The 22,533-nt window shown below is 37.2% G+C and overlaps 2 protein-coding genes across 4 annotated transcripts in view; both read left to right on the top strand.

The window, feature by feature from the left end:
• Nucleotides 1–284: 284 nt before the first annotated feature.
• Nucleotides 285–5,950, top strand: LOC127495204 (proteasome subunit alpha type-6-like). The gene is made up of 7 exons (XM_051861906.1): nt 285–518; nt 1,187–1,281; nt 1,519–1,600; nt 3,686–3,841; nt 3,916–4,094; nt 5,425–5,519; nt 5,636–5,950. Exons 1-7 carry the CDS (start codon nt 443–445, stop codon nt 5,691–5,693), a joined length of 741 nt encoding a protein of 246 aa, XP_051717866.1. The 5' UTR covers nt 285–442; the 3' UTR covers nt 5,694–5,950.
• A 5,026-nt stretch (nt 5,951–10,976) lies between these two features.
• Nucleotides 10,977–22,533, top strand: part of LOC127495147 (NACHT, LRR and PYD domains-containing protein 12-like) — a 267,772-nt gene continuing 256,215 nt past the window's right edge. For 2 of the 3 annotated variants that reach the window (XM_051861644.1, XM_051861643.1), the window contains exons 1-8: nt 10,977–11,120; nt 12,285–12,488; nt 14,303–14,399; nt 16,003–16,128; nt 17,048–17,161; nt 18,978–19,073; nt 19,287–21,005; nt 22,139–22,210. In XM_051861644.1, the coding sequence (XP_051717604.1) occupies nt 14,350–14,399; nt 16,003–16,128; nt 17,048–17,161; nt 18,978–19,073; nt 19,287–21,005; nt 22,139–22,210 (2,177 nt within the window). In that variant the 5' untranslated portion in view covers nt 10,977–11,120; nt 12,285–12,488; nt 14,303–14,349. The remainder of the gene's footprint in view (nt 11,121–12,284; nt 12,489–14,302; nt 14,400–16,002; nt 16,129–17,047; nt 17,162–18,977; nt 19,074–19,286; nt 21,006–22,138; nt 22,211–22,533) is intronic. The other variant, XM_051861645.1, reaches the window with a different exon arrangement.

Raw genomic sequence — 22,533 nt, 5'->3', positions numbered from 1 at the left:
AACGTTTTGTTTCTGAAATGTTAGTTGGACTTTCGTCTAACATTTTTTTAAACGTTACTTGTTTCGGAACGTTCAGAGAACATTCAAAAATAACGTTCCCACAACTTAGGCTAATGGGAACGTTAGAACATGTTTCATATGTTAGCTGGGTACCATCTGAAAACCCGCCACTTTTATCATATAAATATGCAGATGTAGTTTGTTAAATGTGATAGATTTGTTGTGAGGTGACTGTGTGTGTGTGTGTGTGTGTGTGTGTGTGTTTGTGTGAGAGAGTTCATGTTCCTCGTCGAGTTTAATGACGCGACGGAATGAAAGAGAAAGTGAAAGTCTCAAATCGCTTATTCACTCTCAACTCGACGCACTTCTCAACACAATCGACCCGCAGGATCACGAATTTGACGGATTGAGCGGCTAAAGTCACTAAAGTGTGTTTATAATCATGTCTCGAGGTTCAAATGCTGGGTTTGATCGACACATCACCATATTCTCACCTGAGGGCCGATTATATCAAGTCGGTAAGAGATTCACCATTTCATAAGCCATTATTCCGGTTTTCATCAAGTATTAAACTCTTAAAGATGCTTTCAGCTCATGTTTACTGGACTAATGCAGCTTTTTGCACTATTGGTGACAGATTAATTAATGAATAATTGTGATATTGTGCGGAATGCATGTGTGTACCCAGTGCATGTGGTTTTAGTCATCAAATGTTATTTTTTTCGACATTAAAGTAGGTCCAGGAGTCATTAAGGTCACACTTCATCTTATAAATCATCATCTCCAGAAACACACTTCTTAAAGAGTTCTTCCGAACTAACAACAACATGTTCTAAGAATGTTTTGCTAACGTTCCCATTAAGTTATTAAAGTGTTATTTCTGAACGTTCAAAACGTCCAGTTTTTTTTTTTTTAATGTTTAGAACATTCAATTTTGCAAACATTATATGAACGTTACTTCTGAATGTTCTCTGAACGTTCTGAAACAAGTAGTAACATTTTAAAAATGTTAGACAAATTATGCTCCAGGACCTGATTTTGAGAACGTTATTAAAGACCAGATAACTTCAAATGAACGTTCTATTAACGTTACTGGAAGAACGTTTGCTAAAGTTCTGAGAACATTCCATGTTAGCTTGTAGTCTGCTGCATGTTGTGTTGATGTGATGTTGAATGTGTTGGACAGAATATGCCTTCAAAGCCATCACTCAGAGCGGCCTGACCTCGGTGGGCATCAGAGGGACGGACTGTGCGGTGGTCGTCACACAGAAGAAAGTTGCGGTAAAAAACACACCTGAAGATCAGTGTTGAGAAAGAGTGTGGAGTGTTTAATCTTGTTAATTTCAGTCTGCAACAGCAGCTTTTCTTGGTCTGTCTGGTTTACTCCTGGACAAGCTTAGGCGTCTCAAAGCATTTCTGAGTGTTTCTAAATGCTGTGATGCTCTTAAATTACGCTGAGCCGTGTGTGTGTGTGTGTGTGTGTGTGTGTGACCGACTCTTTCTGTTTCTCATGTGCAGGACACACTCCTGGATGCGTCAACAATGACAAACATGTTCCGTCTCACTCCACGGATTGGATGCGTCATGACTGGACATTACGGTGTGTGTCTCCTCTCACATTATATGTTAAAGGGTTAGTTCACCCAAAAATGAAAATTCATTCATTAAGTACTCACCCTCATGTCGTTTCACACCCATAAGACCTTCGTTCATCTTCAGAACACAAATTAAGATATTTTTGACGAAATCCAAGAGGTTTTTTTTTATTCTCAATTAAAAGCAACGAAATTAATTCAATTCAAGGTCCAGAAAGACATCATTAAAACCTTAATGTTATGAAGTGACGAGAATACTTTTTGTGTGCAAAAACAAAAAAATAACTTAATTCAACAAATTTGTCTCTTCCCTGTCAGACTCGTACGCAGTTGAGGCAGTGAACGCAATTCAGCTCTTCTGTGTTTACGTCCGAACGCTGACTCATTATTGGTCGGCTTCTGCGTCAGGATCACACGCATGCGTTGTGCTGATCACGTGAACAGCATCGGCCAATACTGAGCCAGCGTTCGGACGTAGAACATGGAAGCGCTGCAACGAAAATAGCATAGGAGAATGACAGGGGAGAGACGAGTTTGTTGAATAAAAATTATTTTTGTTTTGTTTTTGCGCACGAAAAGTATTCTCGGCGCTTCATAACATTAAGGTTGAACCACTGTAGTCACGTGGACTATTTTAACATTAATTTCTGTAACACTTTATACAATACAGATTGTTTTAAAGCAGTTTCACAGTGAAAATAACAGAATCACTGATGAAAACATCAAATATGGGACAAATTCTCATTCTGCTGTAAAGCTGCTCTAAATAGACAATTGTGTCATTATTCATATCAGTTCATTTCAATAACTATGTCATTAGCTATTTTTCCATCCAACTATTTTTATGTGAATTTTGGGATATTTGGTCAAATAAATGCTGGATGGAAACACCAAGATGCACATAAAAATGAATGAGGTGGATCATTTATTATCCAATGTGCATAAACTGCGATGGAAACACATAAATCCCTCAAAACCTCATGTGACTTTGCCTCAGCAGAGGCTGTGATTGGATAACTGGGCTAACCAGCAGACCAATTGCATCGCAGCATCTCAAATGTTGGTTTGGTGGTTCTGAAACATTTGAGTCAAAGTCTGTCATCAGAATGATTTGGTTTAATTCCCTCCAGAAGCGTCTCACACGATTGTGTTCCCAAAAACCAGCATCCGAACACAAGAGAACATGACGGCGTTTGTTGTGTTTTCGTCTGGAAAAAAAGAGCCAGATTGCAGCAATTTCAATTTTTATGACTGATATTTTGTGGCAATTTCTCAGGAAGTGACTATTTTTAACTATTTTATTCTGTAGAACACATGGAATGGAAACTGCTTTATTTGCAAATGTTTTATGCCATATTCCAGTTTTGTGCACAAGTTAAAGGGTTAGCTCACCCAAAAATGAAAATCCTGTCACTATGTACTCACCCTCATGTCGTTCCACACCCGTAATCATCTTCACGTTCATTTTTGATTAAAATCCGATGGATCGCTAGCAAGATAATTAACACTTTCAGATGCCCAGAAAGCTACTAAAGACGTATTTAAAACTGTTCATGTGACTACAGTGGTTCAACCTTAATATTATAAAGTGACAAGAATATTTTTGTGTGCCAAAAAAACAAAATAACGACTTTATTCAACAATATCTAGTGATGGGTGATTTCAAAACACTGCTTCATGAAGCTTTACGAATCTTTTGTTTCGAATCAGTGGTTCAGAGCATGAAAGTCACGTGATTTCAGTAAACAAGGCTTCGAAATTTCAATGGTTCACGTGACTTTGGCAGTTTGATTCACAAAGCTTCGAAGCCATCGGATTTTATCAAAAATATCTTAATTTGTGTTCTGAAGATGAATGAAGGTCTTACGGGTGTGGAACGACATGAAGATGAGTAATTAATGACAGAATTTTCATTTTTGGGTGAACTAACCCTTTAAATTCACAACTTTGGATGGAAACACAGCTATTGATGCAAACAAAGCCAATTCAGCTGCTTTACAGAAGACAATAGTGTCATAATTCAGTTCAATAACAGTGATGATGTTGCAGAGTTCATCCATTATGAAACGTGTATTTGTGTGTGTTTGTAGCTGACAGCCGTTCTCAGGTTCATCGCGCTCGTGTGGAGGCCGGCGAGTGGAAGTATAAGTTCGGTTACGACATCACAGCGGACATGTTGTGCCGGCGTATCGCGGATCTCTCGCAGGTTTACACGCAGAACGCGGAGATGAGGCCGCTCGGCTGCTGTGAGTGTGTTCATCCACACAGACTCGAATAATCAGTCGGTTCTGCAGTGTTTGAGATCCTGTCTGTGATTCAGGCATGATGCTGATCGCGATGGACCCTCAGATGGGACCCGTGCTCTACAAATGCGACCCGGCTGGGTATTTCTGCGGGTTCAGGGCCACGAGCGTCGGGGCCAAACACACAGAGGCCAACAGCTACCTGGAGAAGAAGCTGAAGAAACAGCCTGAGTTGACGTTCGACAGGACCGTAGAGGTATGAGATACATTTACATAGCGCTTTATGCAATACAGATTCATTCACAGTAATAAACAGGAAAAAATATCAGAATCAATGATGCAAACTGCATCAAATATCAGAATATTCACATTCTATTTAAAGCTTATGGAACTCATTAGTAATGTATTATATGTTAACAGGACCTAAAATTAACAACAAATGCGAGTAAAAATTGGTGTTGGCAAGTATATGAAACTGTTACTCAGTAACATTTTTATGAATTCTAACAATGCATGAATGTGAACAAATGTGAACGTCACTCGGGACAGTTGATGGGCCATCATCATGAAAATTTAAGCCTTGACAATTTAAATATTCAAGCGCAAGAAGACATGAAAGCTCATTTCATTACTCACGCGCTGCGAGGAAAGTTTTGTGTTCGCACACATCCGAAGCCGCTTCTCAGACAGCATGCCAATACTAAACTAAGATCTCTTTCACATCTTCTTTCACTTGAGTGCCCAAATTCACATAGAATAGTAGCGAGTATCCTAGTAAACTAGTTATTGTCTTAATTGAACGTAAACAGTTGAGAAAGAAAACGCATTCCCTCTTAAAGTGCTTTTATTTTATTATTTTACATTTGTTTAGTTTATTAAATTCCTGTACCTGAAAACCTAAAAAGCACTGTTTATTTATTTTGTGTCTTTGTTGTATTTATTTGCGCTTTTGCTTGTAATTTGATTTGTTCTTATATTACTATACTGTTTACTCATCTTTAATAATGTTTTAAATTTATATTATTTAGGCTAGTAGTTTTAGCTGCAGCATCGAAATTAGAATAGAGAATTGTGAATTTTCACTGGTGTCGTTACTGCCTGTTTTTGCGAAAACAGTTTCATGGCCAGTGAAAAATATTTATGACCAGTACATTTTCTGAAGTCTCTTCTGTTCTCCAAAGCTGCATTTATTTGATCAAAATGCTGTAAAAATTGTGAAAAATTATTACAGTGTAAAACAGCTGTTTTATACGTGAATATATAGTAAAGTGTAATTTACTCCTGTGATCAAAGCTGAATTTTCAGCATCATTACTCCAGTCTTCAGTGTCACATGATTCTTCAGAAATCATTCTAATATGATGATTTGCTGCTCAAGAAACATTTATGATTATTATCAATGTAGAAAACAAATAATAAGCAATAGAATTACATATCATCAATAATATTAGGCCACAGAAAAACACCAATGAATCACAAACAGGCTTTAAACAGAGTGCTGTGTAGTATAATAGTTGAGATGTTGATGTTTGTCAGCAGTGTGTTGACTGAATATTATAACGCTCACGTTTGTCTCCTGTCCTCTAGATGGCGATCTCGTGTTTGTCTTCTGTGCTTTCCATGGACTTCAAAAGCACTGAGCTGGAAGTGGCTGTTGTGACCAAGGAAAACCCTAAATTCAGGTGCGGAGAGAGCGTCTGACAGCAAACATTCACTTCACAAGAAAATAAAATAAAAGCTTCTGCTAAAGGAATAAATGTAAACATATTTATAGATAATATCTGTCTGTGTCTTTCAGGACTCTGTCAGAAAAAGAGATCGAGGATCATCTGATAGCGATCTCAGAGAGGGAATAACCGTCATTTTTCCACGTTTTTATAGAATCCTTTGAAATGAAGCGCCTTTATCTGGCGTTTGCTCATCATTTCTCAGCTCATAGTTTTACACTGAATTTGATACAGATTGTATTTGTCACTCGGTGAAAGACAAACTCTCAGTATGTAAGCCAGCAGACAGTCAAATAATTATCAAATAAACATGGTTTTGTCAGTCTAAAACAGCCTCACTGAGTAATGTTCACTTTCTGCTTTAATTAAAATAATACATAGATTTCTTTCATTGTGTGCTTTCCTCTTTGTCCAGCAGGTGGTGTCATTTATTCACTGAATGTGACTGAATTTTAGATGCTTTGCTCCTTCAGCATTGTGTTTTCTTCTGTAGTGTGTTCCTGTTTTCTGTGCTAATCTTTACACAACTTTGATTTTTTTACTGTAATTACACTAATTGTGACAGGGAGTCATTCTCTTTTGCTTGGACGCACACTAGGGTGGGCACTATAGAGTATCAACATATTTTCTAAAGCAATATAGATTGAGACTATATAATTTATATCTATATAGCCTGATGTCACATTGCTGGTCTGAATCAGGGCTCAATTTTGCCGGGTGGACTAAAAGCAGACTGCACATAACCCGTCCAATTCAGAGCTGAATCATGGCTACGCGCAGAACATGTCAAAGAAATGAAATTAAACACCTTGTAATCACTGTTGACTTTGCTTACATGATGGATTATCATACATCTTACAAGTTATTTTGGCAAAAATGACATGTAACCAAATTCAAGGTTATTTTGGCTAAGGTGTAGGGGAATTTTACAGTTAAAGACCCAAAAGACCAGGGCCCTCATTCATCAACAGTGCGTAGAAAAGGTTCTATATTTTGTATAGATGGTATGATGACTTGTCTATACATGATATGTCTATACATCAAGTCCTAAATTATTACATAACCCAGAAACAATCTTGTTACTAACATCATCTTTTACTCTTTGGGAGACCATCAAGTTATTATCTAGGACACATTAAAATCACCCCCAAGTATAATTTTGTCATTCATGTTTTTAGTTGACAGGTCTGCAGTTTGTTTATCTAATAATTCATTCATTCAATAATTCATGAAGTAACAGCAGATTTGTAGATTTGCAATTAGTATCATAAATATGATCTATAATATATTGCATATGTGAGTCCTCTAGTATGAGTATTATCCTCCTTCCATTATTATTACTCTCATTTTGAACAATTTTCCCCCTGAAATTTCCTTTGAGAATAGACCCCTGCTGATCTATTTGTACCATGACTCAAACATATGTCCTGACCCCACTGACTCTTCCAAAAACTGGGATCAGTCCTTCAACTGAGTATCTTGTAATAAACAAAAATCAGCTCTTTTATCTTTCAAGAATAACAACAAAAAAACAGCCTTTCTTTTTGTATTTGCGATTATTAATATTACACCAATACTATCAATCTATTATAGTTACAGTCAGGTCCATAAATATTGGGACATCGACACAATTCTAATCTTTTTGGCTCTATACACCACCACAATAGATCTGAAATGAAACGAACAAGATGTGCTTTAACTGCAGACTTTCAGCTTTAATTTGAAGGTATTTACATCCAAATCAGGTGAACGGTGTAGGAATTACAATAGTTTGTATATGTGCCTCCCACTTTTTAAGGGACCAAAAGTAATGGGACAATTAGCTGCTCAGCTGTTCCATGGCCAGGTGTGTGTTATTCCCTCATTATCCCATTTACAAGGAGCAGATAAAAGGTTCAGAGTTCATTTCAAGTGTGCTATTTGCATTTGGAAACTGTTGCTGTCAACTCTCAATATGAGATCCAAAGAGCTGTCACTATCAGTGAAGCAAGCCATCAGTAGGCTGAAAAAACAAAACAAACCCATCAGAGAGATAGCAAAAACTTTAGGTGTGGCCAAATCAACTGTTTGGAACATCCTTAAAAAGAAAGAATGCACCGGTGAGCTCAGCAACACCAAAAGACCCGGAAGACCATGGAAAACAACTGTGGTGGATGACCGAAGAATTCTTTCCCTGGTGAAGAAAACACCCTTCACAACAGTTGGCCAGATCAAGAACACTCTCCAGGAGCTAGGTGTATGTGTGTCAAAGTCAACAATCAAGAGAAGACTTCACCAGAGTGAATACAGAGGGTTCACCACAAGATGTAAACCATTGGTGAGCCTCAAAAACAGGAAGGCCAGATTAGAGTTTGCCAAACAACATCTAAAAAAAAAGCCTTCACAGTTCTGGAACAACATCCTATGGACAGATGAGACCAAGATCAACTTGTACCAGAGTGATGGGAAGAGAAGAGTATGGAGAAGGAAAGGAACTGCTCATGATCCAAAGCATACCACCTCATCAGTGAAGCATGGTGGTGGTAGTGTCATGGCGTGGGCATGTATGGCTGCCAATGGAACTGGTTCTCTTGTATTTATTGATGATGTGACTGCTGACAAAAGCAGCAGGATGAATTCTGAAGTGTTTTGGGCAATATTATCTGCTCATATTCAGCCAAATGCTTCAGAACTCATTGGACGGCGCTTCACAGTGCAGATGGACAATGACCCGAAGCATACTGCGAAAGCAACCAGAGAGTTTTTTAAGGGAAAGAAGTGGAATGTTATGCAATGGCCAAGTCAATCACCTGACCTGAATCCAATTGAGCATGCATTTCACTTGCTGAAGACAAAACTGAAGGGAAAATGCCCCAAGAACAAGCAGGAACTGAAGACAGTTGCAGTAGAGGCCTGGCAGAGCATCACCAGGGATGAAACCCAGCGTCTGGTGATGTGTATGCGTTCCAGACTTCAGGCTGTAATTGACTGCAAAGGATTTGCAACCAAGTATTAAAAAGTGAAAGTTTGATTTATGATTGTTAATCTGTCCCATTACTTTCGGTCCCTTAAAAAGTGGGAGGCACAAACTGTTGTAATTCCTACACCGTTCACCTGATTTGGATGTAAATACCCTCAAATTAAAGCTAAAAGTCTGCAGTTAAAGCACATCTTGTTTGTTTCATTTCAAATCCATTGTGGTGGTGTATAGATCCAAAAAGATTAGAATTGTGTTGATGTCCCAATATTTATGGACCTGACTGTATGCTGTTATATTATTGTCTATATTCTGTAAATGATACTACATATTCTATTGCTATTATTATAGTATTATTATACTATATGCTATTATCAATATATTATTATAATATTATTGTACTTATACTATTATATAATTGTACTATTCATTACTATTTTATTTGCTGTATACTGTTTATTGACAATATTATATACTTTATTATTGACTATATTATTATATATACATAAACTATTACTTATATATAGTGTATAACAAACTATTTACTATTCTCACTTTCTTATATTTACTATTTGCATTGCACTGTAGTTGTACCATGTCATATGTATTACCATAAAGGATCCATCAGTTATTGTTGTTGTATGTTTTTGGAGTATCTGTCTGCAAATATCTGTATCATTTTAGTGCTATAAAAATACAGAAAGCAGCCTGTGTGATTTGTATTTGATGATTTGTTTCATTTTATCAATGGTGGTCAATTCTACGCTCAATAAAAGCTAAAATTGGGTTAAAGACAGAAAATGCCTTTTCCACAATAAGAAAACTTTATTTCATTTAATGTGAAAATTAAATTATATCTCAGTATGGGCGTCTTTACAATTCTTATGCAAGAATAAAGCAGCCAAATACATGACAAGCCTGAGCTTTGACTATTTCTTATTAAAATAAATATTTTATATGTCTAACTATAGAGATTTTAAGTAACTAGAACTTTTTGTACACCACGTACATTATAAACCACTGAAATCGGTTGATAAATGTAAACGTTATTTTTGTTTTTATCCAGAAAAACCGCAGCTCGCCAGTTTACTTGCATTTGTTAACAGAGCAGTCTTGCCCCGCACAATATGGCGGACTCGCTGACGTATCACAGGAACAGCAAAGCCACTGGAAGGCAAGCCTGCAACCTTTAGCCAAAAAAGCGTAACGGCTACAGGGAAGCAGACCAGAGGCTGTTTTTTAAATGGATGTCAATGGATGAGAGGCTTCACTATGATGATTAAACAGTTTTTGTGGGGAAATAGCTAATAATTTAATTAATTGACAGCCTGTTTGCTAATCTTCAGCATGTTTTACACTAAACAATACTTTCGTTGGGAACTATATGTAGATTTTAGCTTGATAAAAATGTATTTTTTTAAGAGAAGGCAGACTAGGGAATATTTGCGACTGATAGGCTGAGAGGTGCCGCACGTGATTAAGTTAGCCGTTACGCTAACTTGATCACGTGCGATAAGAGATACAGACCCTCTTATCTCCCTAATAATGCGATCTCTGGCAACAGTCTAATAAAGAGGCCAATACGGCGTCTAGTGTTTATTATAATGTCTGTTAAATCATCAGCAACATGCTAATCGTGCTAGCAACACGCTATCAACATGCTAACAAATATGCTAATCATGCTAGAAACATGTTGTTAACAACACGTTAAAAGTATATAATAGAAAATTTGTTGAGTATATGAATACATGAATGTATTTTATAAGAATGCAAATAGTAATGTTTTTAACTTTCAGATTTTATAAAATTTCTCTGCTACAAAGATTTTTTCATAAATTACTTTCATAAATCACTCAGTTTATTATTATTATTTTCTTTGTCATAGCTTATGATTATATATTTTTATTAATTTTATTACTTTGTTGTTTTCTCAGTATTTATTTAGTGGATTCTGGATTGTGTTTAATAAAAGGGTGACCATTAGTGTATATGAATTCATACTGTATATGAATGAAGAGGAGGATGTTGGTCAAACTCTCAGGGATCAGGAACAACATCCATCATCTACTCCACATGACTGTCTTTACACAGAAAAGCATCTTTAAGAGCTTTCAATAGTTTAAAGGGTTCAGCCAAAATTGAAACTTCTGTCAATAATTACTAATTAATAGCCAGATGTCGTTCCACACCCGTAAGACATTCATTTATCTTCGGAACACAGATGAAGATCTTTTTAAATTTGTACTATTTAATTGTTAGCGCTCTAGAGGTTAACAGACATGCACGCGTCGTCATGCGTCTTGCGGAAGAACATTGTAGCCGGAGCTACTTCTGTTTATGACGAGTCACGCAGGTACCGGGGTAGTACTCCGTAGCGGTTTAAAATAGTCCCAATATAAACACTTTATAGGCGTGCCGTCACAAATAGAAAGTGAAAATAGTTCTCCTGTCGCCATTTAAGCAGGTAAGATACCAATACGGTGCGGAAAAAAACCCCCAGCGCATCAAAGTGTAGAAACGTTTATCAAAGTTTAAGCAGGAATTTCTGTGTATCTTTATGATGTTAAAGCTGGAGGATTTGAGAAGCATCTTTGATCGAGGTGAGTGTTCATGCTATTTAGTTATATTGAATTTGTGTGAACTGCAAAACAAACAAAAAAACTTGTTCAGGCAAAGAATAAAACTTAATTTGATATAAATAAAAAGAAATTGAAATTTTAATAATCATCATTAATCACCCCTAAGTGCATGGGATATTACCAGTCATCCATACTCTACTTGGGGCCGTTCAAAAACCAACACCGTACGGCAAATCCAACACAAATAGATTCATATCTAAAAAACATTTTTTGTTAAATTGAGAACATTTTAATGATTAATCGAAAATAATAAAATAAAAGAGAAGACACAACAATATTTTGCACTTGCCAGTTGTTATTTTGCCAGTTTTCCACACAAACGTGACAGATGAGAGCATTATTCATTACATGGTTGACACAACAATTTCTATAGGCCTATCAGATTGCCGATCAGTAATTATGATCTACCATAACAACAATAGTTTGCACAAAAAAAAGTAGGCTAAATAAAATAAATGAAAATAGACAAACAAATCGATGAAGTGAGGCATCTTCGTCTGATTCTTTTCCCTTCAGCATGTCAATCGGAGTGTCTGGTAGCTGTAAACAGTGAGAGATCTTGAGGCAGGCGCGACGCTTAGTACACAAGAGCAGGATTGCACTGTTTGCACGCATGCATCAATCAGCATTTATCATATATGCATCATATAACCGTGGCAGGTCCCGAGGCAGGCGCATATAACGGTGGCAGGTTGAGCGGCAGCTCCCCCTGCCAAGCAAAGATTTTACTCCTACAGTGTTCATGTTTAGTGACTTCCACAGCATGTCCCTATTTTAAGCAGATAAAATACGAATACGATACGGAAAAACAGCACCAAAGTGTTTAATAGAAACGTTTATCAAGGTTTAAGCATGCATCATCGATTTCTGCGGCCTAAAATGACTGATTTTGCGGCGGCTTTTCTCAAAATTTGCGGCATTTATTGTGTAGTTTTTCAGTAAAAATACAACAGAGTCAATATTTTTCTAACATTTTTATTACTTTTCTGAGTTCAAGAACCACTGGGCTCTGTATTTTTTAAAAGGAGAACACTGATAATAACTTAAAATATAATTTCAACATTTTATTTCATACGTAACACCAAATAAAACAAACATTTTTTTTAATAAAATGTTATATTGCAGTGTCCTGGACCAGCACTTGACCAGCATAAACCAGCTCAAACCAGCATCTCAGCTTCAAAACCTACCTTACCAGCTTATGCTGGTTTTTTCAACAGAGAAGCGCTTTAGGATCCGCATCAATATTAGAAAAGCTTTCCAGCGCTGAAGAGAGCTAAGCGGGAAAGCCTGAAAACAGACGCGGAGGCTTCTTTGATTCCTTCTCATGTGAGTAAAACTGGGTTTGATTGTCTGGAGCTGCTGTTCTGTTTGTGACTAACAACTAACCCTTGTTTGAATTTACTCTTGTGTACTGTACGTTCATTTTTTTGTTTTTCCTTGTCGTTCGTTCATTTTTCGTGAAGCATTTTGTTGCGCATCAGCTGTGATAAACAGACATCCACTCGCATTGCGTGTGTAACAGTGGCCAGTAAAATAAATATTAAAAGTAAAATAAAATAAATATTATTTATTATTTAAATGCTTTGATTGTACACAAACTACTTAAAATGAGCAGTGTACCATTTATATATTTGGTTGACTGTATATTATTTTGACAAGCAGGCTGCGATGTCACGTTATTAAAACTGATTGGTTATGGTGTGCGCGTGAGGCGCCGGCGCGATCACTTGAATTTTCTTATAAAAGCGGAAAAATTTAAAATACTCAGACATTTATGATGTCTGAGTCAAGATCTCACAATAAAAACAAAACATTGCTTGTAAAATAAAGAAAACAAAAATAATTTTCTGCCGTCTCGGTTTCCTTTCTGTGAATTTGCTTCTCAAATGAACCGAAACTCAGCATATAGATATAGCTTAGTCTATTGTCGCATTTTGTTCCTTTCGTTTTGTTAATATGTTAATTATTTAGGTGACATAACTTTCGCGCATAGGTTATTTATTCCTTTTATATGATTTAATCCTGTTTTTCTCCATTTTGAAGCGCTGCTTCAAAATGGCAGCGCTTCAAAATGGAGAAGCAAAGCAAAGTAAATGTATAAACCACACCTCATACTCGCCTCGCCTGCCAGCAGCGATTGGGCCGGGTTTGAGACCGACTCGAAGCAGGGTGGTTAGTAACGGAGTGTGAGTTTTGGAGGCGGAGCAGTGAAGAGAGGGGTGGGTTTGTTTGGGTTGATTTCACATATCAACAATGTCTAGCAGTGTTTTTGAAAAATTACTTACCCCACCTTTAAAGAATGATCGACTTTGACCTGTAAATGTGGAAAAACTGTTTCCATTGCAGTTTTGCGAAATATTTTTCAAATTGCCTGAAAACCACCTCATGTGAGCGTAAAAACTTTTTTGCGATATATGGGAGTTTTTGTGAAATTGACATGTTTCCATTGGGCGTATTTTCAATATGCGGAATTTTAAAGGGTAATGGAAACGCGGTGACAGTCACGTGATCCTTTTTCTCCCTCACTCAAGATATGTTCAGCTAAATTATGAAGGTTGTTTAATTCATTTAGTCGTTCAGGGTACGTTTATACGACAACAATGTTTTAAAAAAAACATTTTTCTTTGTACAGATAACATCAAAACTATCCCCGTTCACACGGATCCGCAAAAATGACTAAAAACGCTGTATTACGCATGCCAGACAAGTAGTTGGGGATGTCACTTTGTAAAGATTACATGCCGGCGCATATGCATTCTTACACAGAGCATTCGCGCCAAATGTACATGCCTATTCACATTATTTTTATAGTTTACTGCACTTTGATATTCTTCTTATTATTTCCCTATAGCGGTTAATAAATCGGAAGTCTCGCACATTCACCGAAACACCCAAATTCCACATTGAAAAATAAAGTTGATAGACTAAACATGTAATACGCATGTGCATGCCGTCACCGTTTTCACAGATTCGCATTTTTGCAGTTCACAAGGACAACGGTATCATTTTCAAAAAGTTCACAAATCGACGCTGTCAAGTAAATGAACAGCCAAAACGCATAAAAGTTCTCCTTTTTTGGTTGATAATGGTGTCGTGTAAACAGCCCCTTAATTTAGTGTCTGAATGTTTTGTTCATTCAGAGTCAGTGGAGGAGATCAAACTCATCAGATTCTCCTGCAGCTTCATCATGGCTGATTCACAAGGATCCAGAGGTGGAGATTTTTCTCCAGGATGCAGGTACTTTCAACAAACACTGTTACATATTGTGTTTCATCACAAAAAAAGATCATGAGTGAGCGGGGCACAACCTAACATGGGGCTAGTTCTAACACGAACACACTAATCTCAGGGCCTGTTTACACCTGGTCACTTCATGCATTTTTACAGATCAGATAGCACTATATAGAGAAAAAAATGCGCCAAAATTCAAGTCTTTGGAAGATATCGCCTAACATTTATTTAACCATAGCAAAAGTAAATTTCTCACTGAAGTCGATTTTTCCATCATTTTGGAAATCATTTTAGAGACAAATCAGCTATTTAATCTAGCAGTTTGGAGTCCTTTAATGCTGATATAATCAGCAGAAGACACTGGTCGGGTTTGAATCCCAGTTGTGCAGGTGGGGCGCATCGATGCACCGAAAAACAATTTAAAAAAAATCAATTTACAGAATTGAATTAGAACAGAATATACCGTTCTAAAAAAAAAAAAAAAAAAAAAAACGAAATGAAATAGTCATAATCAAGTCACAAGTGCAAAATGCCTAAAGTGCAGGGGAACATCAAAACACAAGCCACAAATAGTTAAATTAGATAACCCAGAGTAATCAATAAATAAGTTAAAATTAAAGAAATTATTAAAATAACGAAAGTAGCCTAGAGCCAGAATTGTCAACTTTGTCTTTTTAACTGCAGAGACAATAAACGCTAAACTGGAGTGGCAGCCTTTTTAGCTAAACATTCACAGCATCCAAAAATCAAATTAGAACCGGCTGAAATGTTTTGAAATCACTTGTACCCTACCTGATCGAAGATCCAGTCTTTCAGGCGATCTGCCTGTGTCCGTTTGAGTCTTTTCAGTGCGCTAGTCAGCTCGATAACATTGGCCGGCAGAAGCGCGCCGCAGTGTTTGTCGTTGTTAAGCGGTAGGACATGATCTGTTGGCACAACTTGCTTCTTACATTTTTTGGATCATCCTTTACCATTTCAAAGTACATCCAATTGTTAAAGATTTAATTCCTGCCGCCAAGATGCCCTCTGTCGCTCACGGATCATGGAAGTGAAACTTAAATCTGTCACAGTGGTGGTTGGATTTATTCACACACATTAAAAATATTTATTAAAAGCTTCTTTCTTTTCACATTTTTTTTTATAGCATTATCATAATAGGCTGTATATTAACCTATTGGGAGAAAACCGGTAGGTCAGATATTGAGCACCCCATATCTCGTCTCATAACACCTCTGCGGAGATTCGACTGTGAGATTGGTAGTCGAATCAGCTTCCTCCTATCGAAGCATCGAATCGTCGACTATTCAGGGTCACCGCTAGAAAAAAGTATGCCATTTAAAAGAGTCATGTGATCGTGGTTGATGTTCACCTGAGTTGAATTCATTCTGTAATTCTATAGTTGTTTTGAATTCCTAATTTCTAGTAGTACAGTAAGTTCATTTCTCAAAATAACTGTAATCAAAGTTTGAAACACAGAGCAAAACACCACTGAGTTACAGACATTAAAGCAAAAGTGTTACGGCACTCCCTGGACTTTCCTAAGACAGAAGATTCCAGTAAAAGTGTACAACATATATCTACAAGTCTGTATGCTTTTTATTTTACTTAGTTTTAAAACCAGTTCAGTCCAGCAGAAGAGATCAAACCCAGAGTCCAGCTGTGTGTCTGTGAAGAGTAACTGGTCTATGGAGAAGCCAATAAAGTTTAAGAGTGGAGACACACGGCCTGATCTCAGGTATGTGAGTGAGCGGGGCACAACCTAACATGGGGCTAGTTGTAACACGAACACAGTAATCTAAACATTGCTCTGCACTGCGACCATTTCGCTTGCATTTGCGACTGAAAATAACTGTGCAACTGTGAAAAAAATTTTAGGCGCACTGGTGCGAGTGACCTGATCGATTCTCATGAACAGATCTCCCAAAAAACTCCCAAAATGAGTGGGAGTTTTCCCTGAATGGTAACTGTGTGAATCCTGAATGAATCTGCGTTTTAAACAACTGAATGACTCGCACATTAAGATTTACCGACACCTACTGGCGGTTTTATTTTCATATTTACATTTATTTTCATATTTACACTTTACATAGACTGTTTTTACTTAAAATGTCAAACTTTTACCCCCGGTTTCACAGACTAAAATGCATGTTTGAGCTGTTTTAACTGTATGTAACTTGCACTGACATACCTTAAAATATGTCAGTGCCATTGATTTGTCTCAATGTCTAAATAATACCACTTCAGATGGAGCTTCTGTGCCACTTCTGCAGTGCAAAGATGCATTTTCTAATGGTTTCTTTTGATTGGTAACAGTCTGATTGGGTCTTATTGTTCTAACTGAATGTATTGTTTAAAGTAACATTTAAAAACAAATGTTCTAATTTAATTTAAGAAATTGACAAAATATGATGCATACATTTTATACAATTAGAAGAAATTGCTCTCATAATGGAAAAAATGCCCCTGGAAATTAATTTAAAGGGGCAAATATCACCCTGTAATGGGAAAGTTAATGTCTATTATTGATCAGAGAGTGCTCCTAAATTTTTGACTGCTCCTAAAAATTTTTTTTATTAGGAACACAAGTGCTCCCAAAGAAAATGTTAGTGTAAAGCCCTACTAAAGGATTAAACTGAATGTGTTCTCTGTTACAGTTCAGTCCAGCAGAAGAGCTCAAACCCAGAGTCCAGCTGTGTGTCTGTGAAGAGTAACTGGTCTATGGATAAGCCACCAAAGCTAAAGAGTGGAGACACACGGCCTGATCTCAGGTATATGAGTGAGCGGGGCACAACCTAACATGGGGCTAGTTCTAACACGAACACACTAATCTCAGGGCCTGTTTACACCTGGTCACTTCATGCATTTTTACAGATCAGATAGCACTATATAGAGAAAAAAATGCGCCAAAATTCAAGTCTTTGGAAGATGTCGCCTAACATTTAACCATAGCAAAAGTAAATTTCTCACTGAAGTCGATTTTTCCATCATTTTGGAAATCATTTTAGAGACAAATCAGCTATTTAATCTAGCAGTTTGGAGTCCTTTAATGCTGATATAATCAGAAGAAGACACTGGTCGGGTTTGAATCCCAGTTGTGCAGGTGGGGCGCATCGATGCACCGAAAAACAATTAAAAAAAAATCAATTTACAGAATTGAATTAGAACAGAATATACCGTTCTAAAAAAAAAAAAAAAAAAAAAAACGAAATGAAATAGTCATAATCAAGTCACAAGTGCAAAATGCCTAAAGTGCAGGGGAACATCAAAACACAAGCCACAAATAGTTAAATTAGATAACCCAGAGTAATCAATAAATAAGTTAAAATTAAAGAAATTATTAAAATAACGAAAGTAGCCTAGAGCCAGAATTGTCAACTTTGTCTTTTTAACTGCAGAGACAATAAACGCTAAACTGGAGTGGCAGCCTTTTTAGCTAAACATTCACAGCAACCAAAAATCAAATTAGAACCGGCTGAAATGTTTTGAAATCACTTGTACCCTACCTGATCGAAGATCCAGTCTTTCAGGCGATCTGCCTGTGTCCGTTTGAGTCTTTTCAGTGCGCTAGTCAGCTCGATAACATTGGCCGGCAGAAGCGCGCCGCAGTGTTTGTCGTTGTTAAGCGGTAGGACATGATCTGTTAGCACAACTTGCTTCTTACATTTTTTGGATCATCCTTTACCATTTCAAAGTACATCCAATTGTTAAAGATTTAATCCCTGCCGCCAAGATGCCCTCTGTCGCTCACGGATCATGGAAGTGAAACTTAAATCTGTCACAGTGGTGGTTGGATTTATTCACACACATTAAAAATGCTTATTAAAAGCTTCTTTCTTTTCACATTTTTATTTACAGCATTATCATAATAGGCTGTATATTAACCTATTGGGAGAGAACCAGTAGGTCAGATATTGAGCACCCCATATCTCGTCTCATAACACCTCTGCGGAGATTCGACTGTGAGATTGGTAGTCGAATCAGCTTCCTCCTATCGAAGCTTCGAATCGTCGACTATTCAGGGTCACCGCTAGAAAAAAGTATGCCATTTAAAAGAGTCATGTGATCGTGGTTGATGTTCACCTGAGTTGAATTCATTCTGTAATTCTATAGTTGTTTTGAATTCCTAATTCCTAATATTACAGTAAGTTCATTTCTCAAAATAACTGTAATCAAAGTTTGAAACACAGAGCAAAACACCACTGAGTTACAGATGTTAAAGCAAAAGTGTTACAGCACTCCCTGGACTTTCCTAAGACAGAAGATTCCAGTAAAAGTGTACAACATATATCTACAAGTCTGTATGCTTTTTATTTTACTTAGTTTTAAAACCAGTTCAGTCCAGCAGAAGAGATCAAACCCAGAGTCCAGCTGTGTGTCTGTGAAGAGTAACTGCTCTATGGAGAGGCCACTAGTATATCTTTCCTATATAAGTAATACTTATAGAATTTGATTTTTATGAAATTGTTATTAATATACAGCAGTGTAATGATCTGGATTTTGAACCAAAAAATACTGAGTTCGAATCCTGCAAGTGCCTGATTTTTTTTGTTTTTTTTAAAAAAATTTTCTTCATTCTGATTTAAGGTCAAATCTTCGATCCAGACCAGTTAAAAACAAAACTGTGTTCACGCCTGTGATTCAACCACAAGACTTTAATGAAAGCATGAATCCTGGTTTCAGGTAAAATGTAGGACTTTTGTGGTTGTTCTTGTTTAATTTTAGGTGCTGCATCACATCACACATCACTCAAACACATGATTAATCATTGAAACATTTCAGAAACCTAATGATGTTCTGTGTCCCATAATACAGCAAACAAAAAATCAGTTTTGTAATTTATGGCTGTTTACTTTACATAAACTTGTGTAATAATGTGGTATATTAATCTTACAGCCATGACTCTAAACCTGCTGAAGTCCTCAACACATTGAGATCAAATCTGAGAAAGAAGTTTGAGTGTTTGTATGAGGGAATATCAAAGCAGGGAAACCCAACACTCCTGAATGAGATCTACACAGAGCTCTACATCACAGAGAGTGAAAGTGGAGAGATCAGTAATGAGCATGAGGTGAGACAGATTGAGACACAGTCCAGGAGAGCAGCAACAGAGGACACACCGATCAAATGCAGTGACATCTTTAGACCTTTACCTGGACAAGACAAACCCATCAGAACTGTGCTGACAAAGGGAGTCGCTGGCATTGGAAAAACAGTCTCTGTGCAGAAGTTCATCCTGGACTGGGCTGAAGGGAAAAAGAATCAGGACGTCCAGCTCATATTTCCACTTCCTTTCAGAGAGCTCAACTTGATGAAGGACAAAACACTCAGTCTTTCAGATCTTCTTCATGTCTTTTTCCCTGAAACAAAAGAAATGGAAATATCCAGTGATGAATATAAAGTGTTGTTCATCTTTGATGGTCTGGATGAGTGTCGTCTGTCTCTGGATTTTCAGAGCGATGTGAGGTTGTGTGATGTGACTGAATCAGCCTCAGTGGACGTGCTGCTGATGAACCTCATTGTGGGGAATCTGCTTCCCTCTGCTCTCATCTGGATCACCTCCAGACCAGCAGCAGCTGATCTCGTCCCCTCTGAGTGTGTCCATCGAGTGACAGAGGTACGAGGATTCAGTGACCCACAGAAGGAGGAATACTTCAGGAAGAGAGTCAGACATCAGAGTCTGGCCGACAGGATCATCTCACACCTGAAGTCATCAAGGAGCCTCTTTATTATGTGTCACATCCCAGTGTTCTGCTGGATCTCAGCCACTGTTCTAGAGAAGATGTTGAGTGAAGCAGAGAGTGGAGAGATTCCCAAGACTCTCACTCAAATGTACACACACTTCCTGATCATTCAGACCAACATCAAACATGAGAAGGACTATGAGAAGAAAGTGAAAGATGAAGACATGATTGTCAAACTGGGGAAAGTGGCTTTTCAGCAGCTTGTGAAAGGAAACCTGATCTTCTATGAGGAAGACCTGAGAGAGTGTGGCATTGATGTGACAGAAGCATTAGTGTACTCAGGATTGTGCACTCAGATCTTCAGAGAGGAGTTGGGCTTGTATCAGGGAAAAGTCTTCTGCTTTGTTCATCTGAGCATTCAGGAACATCTAGCAGCTCTATATGTGCATCTCTCCTTTATAAAGAACTGTTCACAGATGTTCTCTGACCTCTCAATGTTTTTCACATTCACTTTATCTGACTTCCATCAGAAAGCTGTGGATGAGGCTTTAGACAGTAAAAATGGGCATCTGGACCTTTTCCTTCGTTTCCTTCTGGGTCTGTCAGTGAAGTCTAATCAGAGTCTCTTACAAGAACTAAAGACACAGACAGGAAACAGATCTCACAACAATGAGAAAACAGCTGACTATATTAAAGAGAAGATCAGTGAGAATCCCTCTCCAGATAAATACATCAATCTGTTTCACTGTCTGAATGAACTGGGTGATCTTTCACTAGTGAACGAAGCTCAACCTCGTATGAGCCGTGGAGGATTACGTAATGTGAAACTCTCCTCATCTCAGTGGTCAGCTTTAGTTTTTGTGTTGTTGACCTCAGAGGAGACAATGGAGGAGTTTAACCTGAGCAGATTAATTGGACACAGAAATGATCAGTAAGTAACACTGAGTTCAATCATTACAGTCTAAAACATTATGAACAAAGAGAAACAAAGAGATCAGAGGTGTTTAAATCACAGGGCACAGACTGATTTCTGGGATATTGTACATAATTTGCGGGAGCTTCTCAAACGGAGGCTGTGTCCTAGTAAGGCTGTATATCTCGACTGTCACGTCATCAAGCGCCTCTGAAGACCGTCTCAATTTGAAGGATCCTTTGAAGGCAGAGTTAGTTTCATGTCCTTAATTCAGCTCATTTTGAAGGATGCGTCAAGCGTATCCTTCATGTCCTTCAATCTCCCACGATCCTTTGCACACATTCCAATTCACAAAGAAGAACTGATGGAAAACGAGTCGGCACTGAGTTTATCTGAGTACATTATGAAATGTAAGACAAAAATAATGTTTTCAGAGATGAAGGCATACATGTTATCTTTTGTTTTGGTGTAAATTAATCACTGAACATTAAACTGACAATAATGTAAGACACTGGGAGACACAGACGGCTGTCGTTCACTGCACTGCATTAATAAAAAAGCCAGTTAATATAAAGATTTTTAATACAATGTATGTTTCCAAAATGAAGTTTTAATTGTATTTTCGTGCCTTGATCGTGGGGCGGGAACATGTGTGACGTAGTCATGCACACTTACTAGAGCGTCTCATTCTAGTGTTTAATGCTGAGGAGGACTCGAGTCTACAAGCCTCAGAAGGACTGGACTAGGAAAGACACAACCTCACTAGGATGCAGCCTTCTGTTTGAGAAGATCCCAATATCAATATGTGGAGAATCCTGGAACTGGAGAATGATTGACATAGTGATAACCATAGCAACGGATGGGACAGAAAAATCTGATGTCAAAATAGATCTGTGCACTAAGTGTTGTAGTGTAAATGAAGACTAATAGACCTGCCACAGCAACACTGACAAGAAAAAGAAAAAACAAATCTGTGTTGCTGAATATGTTTAGTAGCTTCTACAGTTAGATACTAAAAAAACATTTTCACATGTCCTTTATAAAGCAGTGTTTAATTAAAAAAATATACAAGGATATTTAGCAAGGAATGTAATGTATTATTTACTTATGATATTATTATTAGCATTAATAATTGTTTTTTATTCAAATAGTGACGCAGTAAACACAGCAGATGAAGTTCTTCAGAAGCTGCTGCCTGTGGTTACAGAAACTAGATCAGCTGTGTAAGTAACACTGAGAACAATCATCACTGTTAAAACATTATAACATTTCTAACTTAAACATTATAAATTAATGATTTAATAAAAAAAAAAACTTCAGCTTTTAAACCCTCCACCTCTCTGACCTGATTTGTGATCTACATAACCGTTTTTATGACATTTGTGTGAGAAATTTATTTAAATTTATTTATTTATTTAAACATTTATATTTAGACTTTTTCTGTATTAATTTTAATTAATACAGAATTAAAATTCTGCTCCACCCAATCAAATGACAGCAAATAATAATAAGGTGAAAAATCACACATAAATGACTAAATATTGCT

This window comes from Ctenopharyngodon idella, chromosome 15 (assembly GCF_019924925.1).
Source record: "Ctenopharyngodon idella isolate HZGC_01 chromosome 15, HZGC01, whole genome shotgun sequence".
NCBI lineage: Eukaryota > Metazoa > Chordata > Actinopteri > Cypriniformes > Xenocyprididae > Ctenopharyngodon > Ctenopharyngodon idella.
This window is presented reverse-complemented; position numbering and strand designations above follow the sequence as displayed.

Excerpts from the sequence above, each read along its gene's own strand:
- LOC127495204 (XM_051861906.1), top strand. The coding sequence starts at position 443 with ATGTCTCGAGGTTCAAATGCTGGGTTTGATCGACACATCACCATATTC. Across the intron at positions 1,282-1,518 it reads TCACACAGAAGAAAGTTGCG|GACACACTCCTGGATGCGTC; the intron begins GTAAAAAACACA and ends TCTCATGTGCAG. Across the intron at positions 4,095-5,424 it reads CGTTCGACAGGACCGTAGAG|ATGGCGATCTCGTGTTTGTC; the intron begins GTATGAGATACA and ends CCTGTCCTCTAG.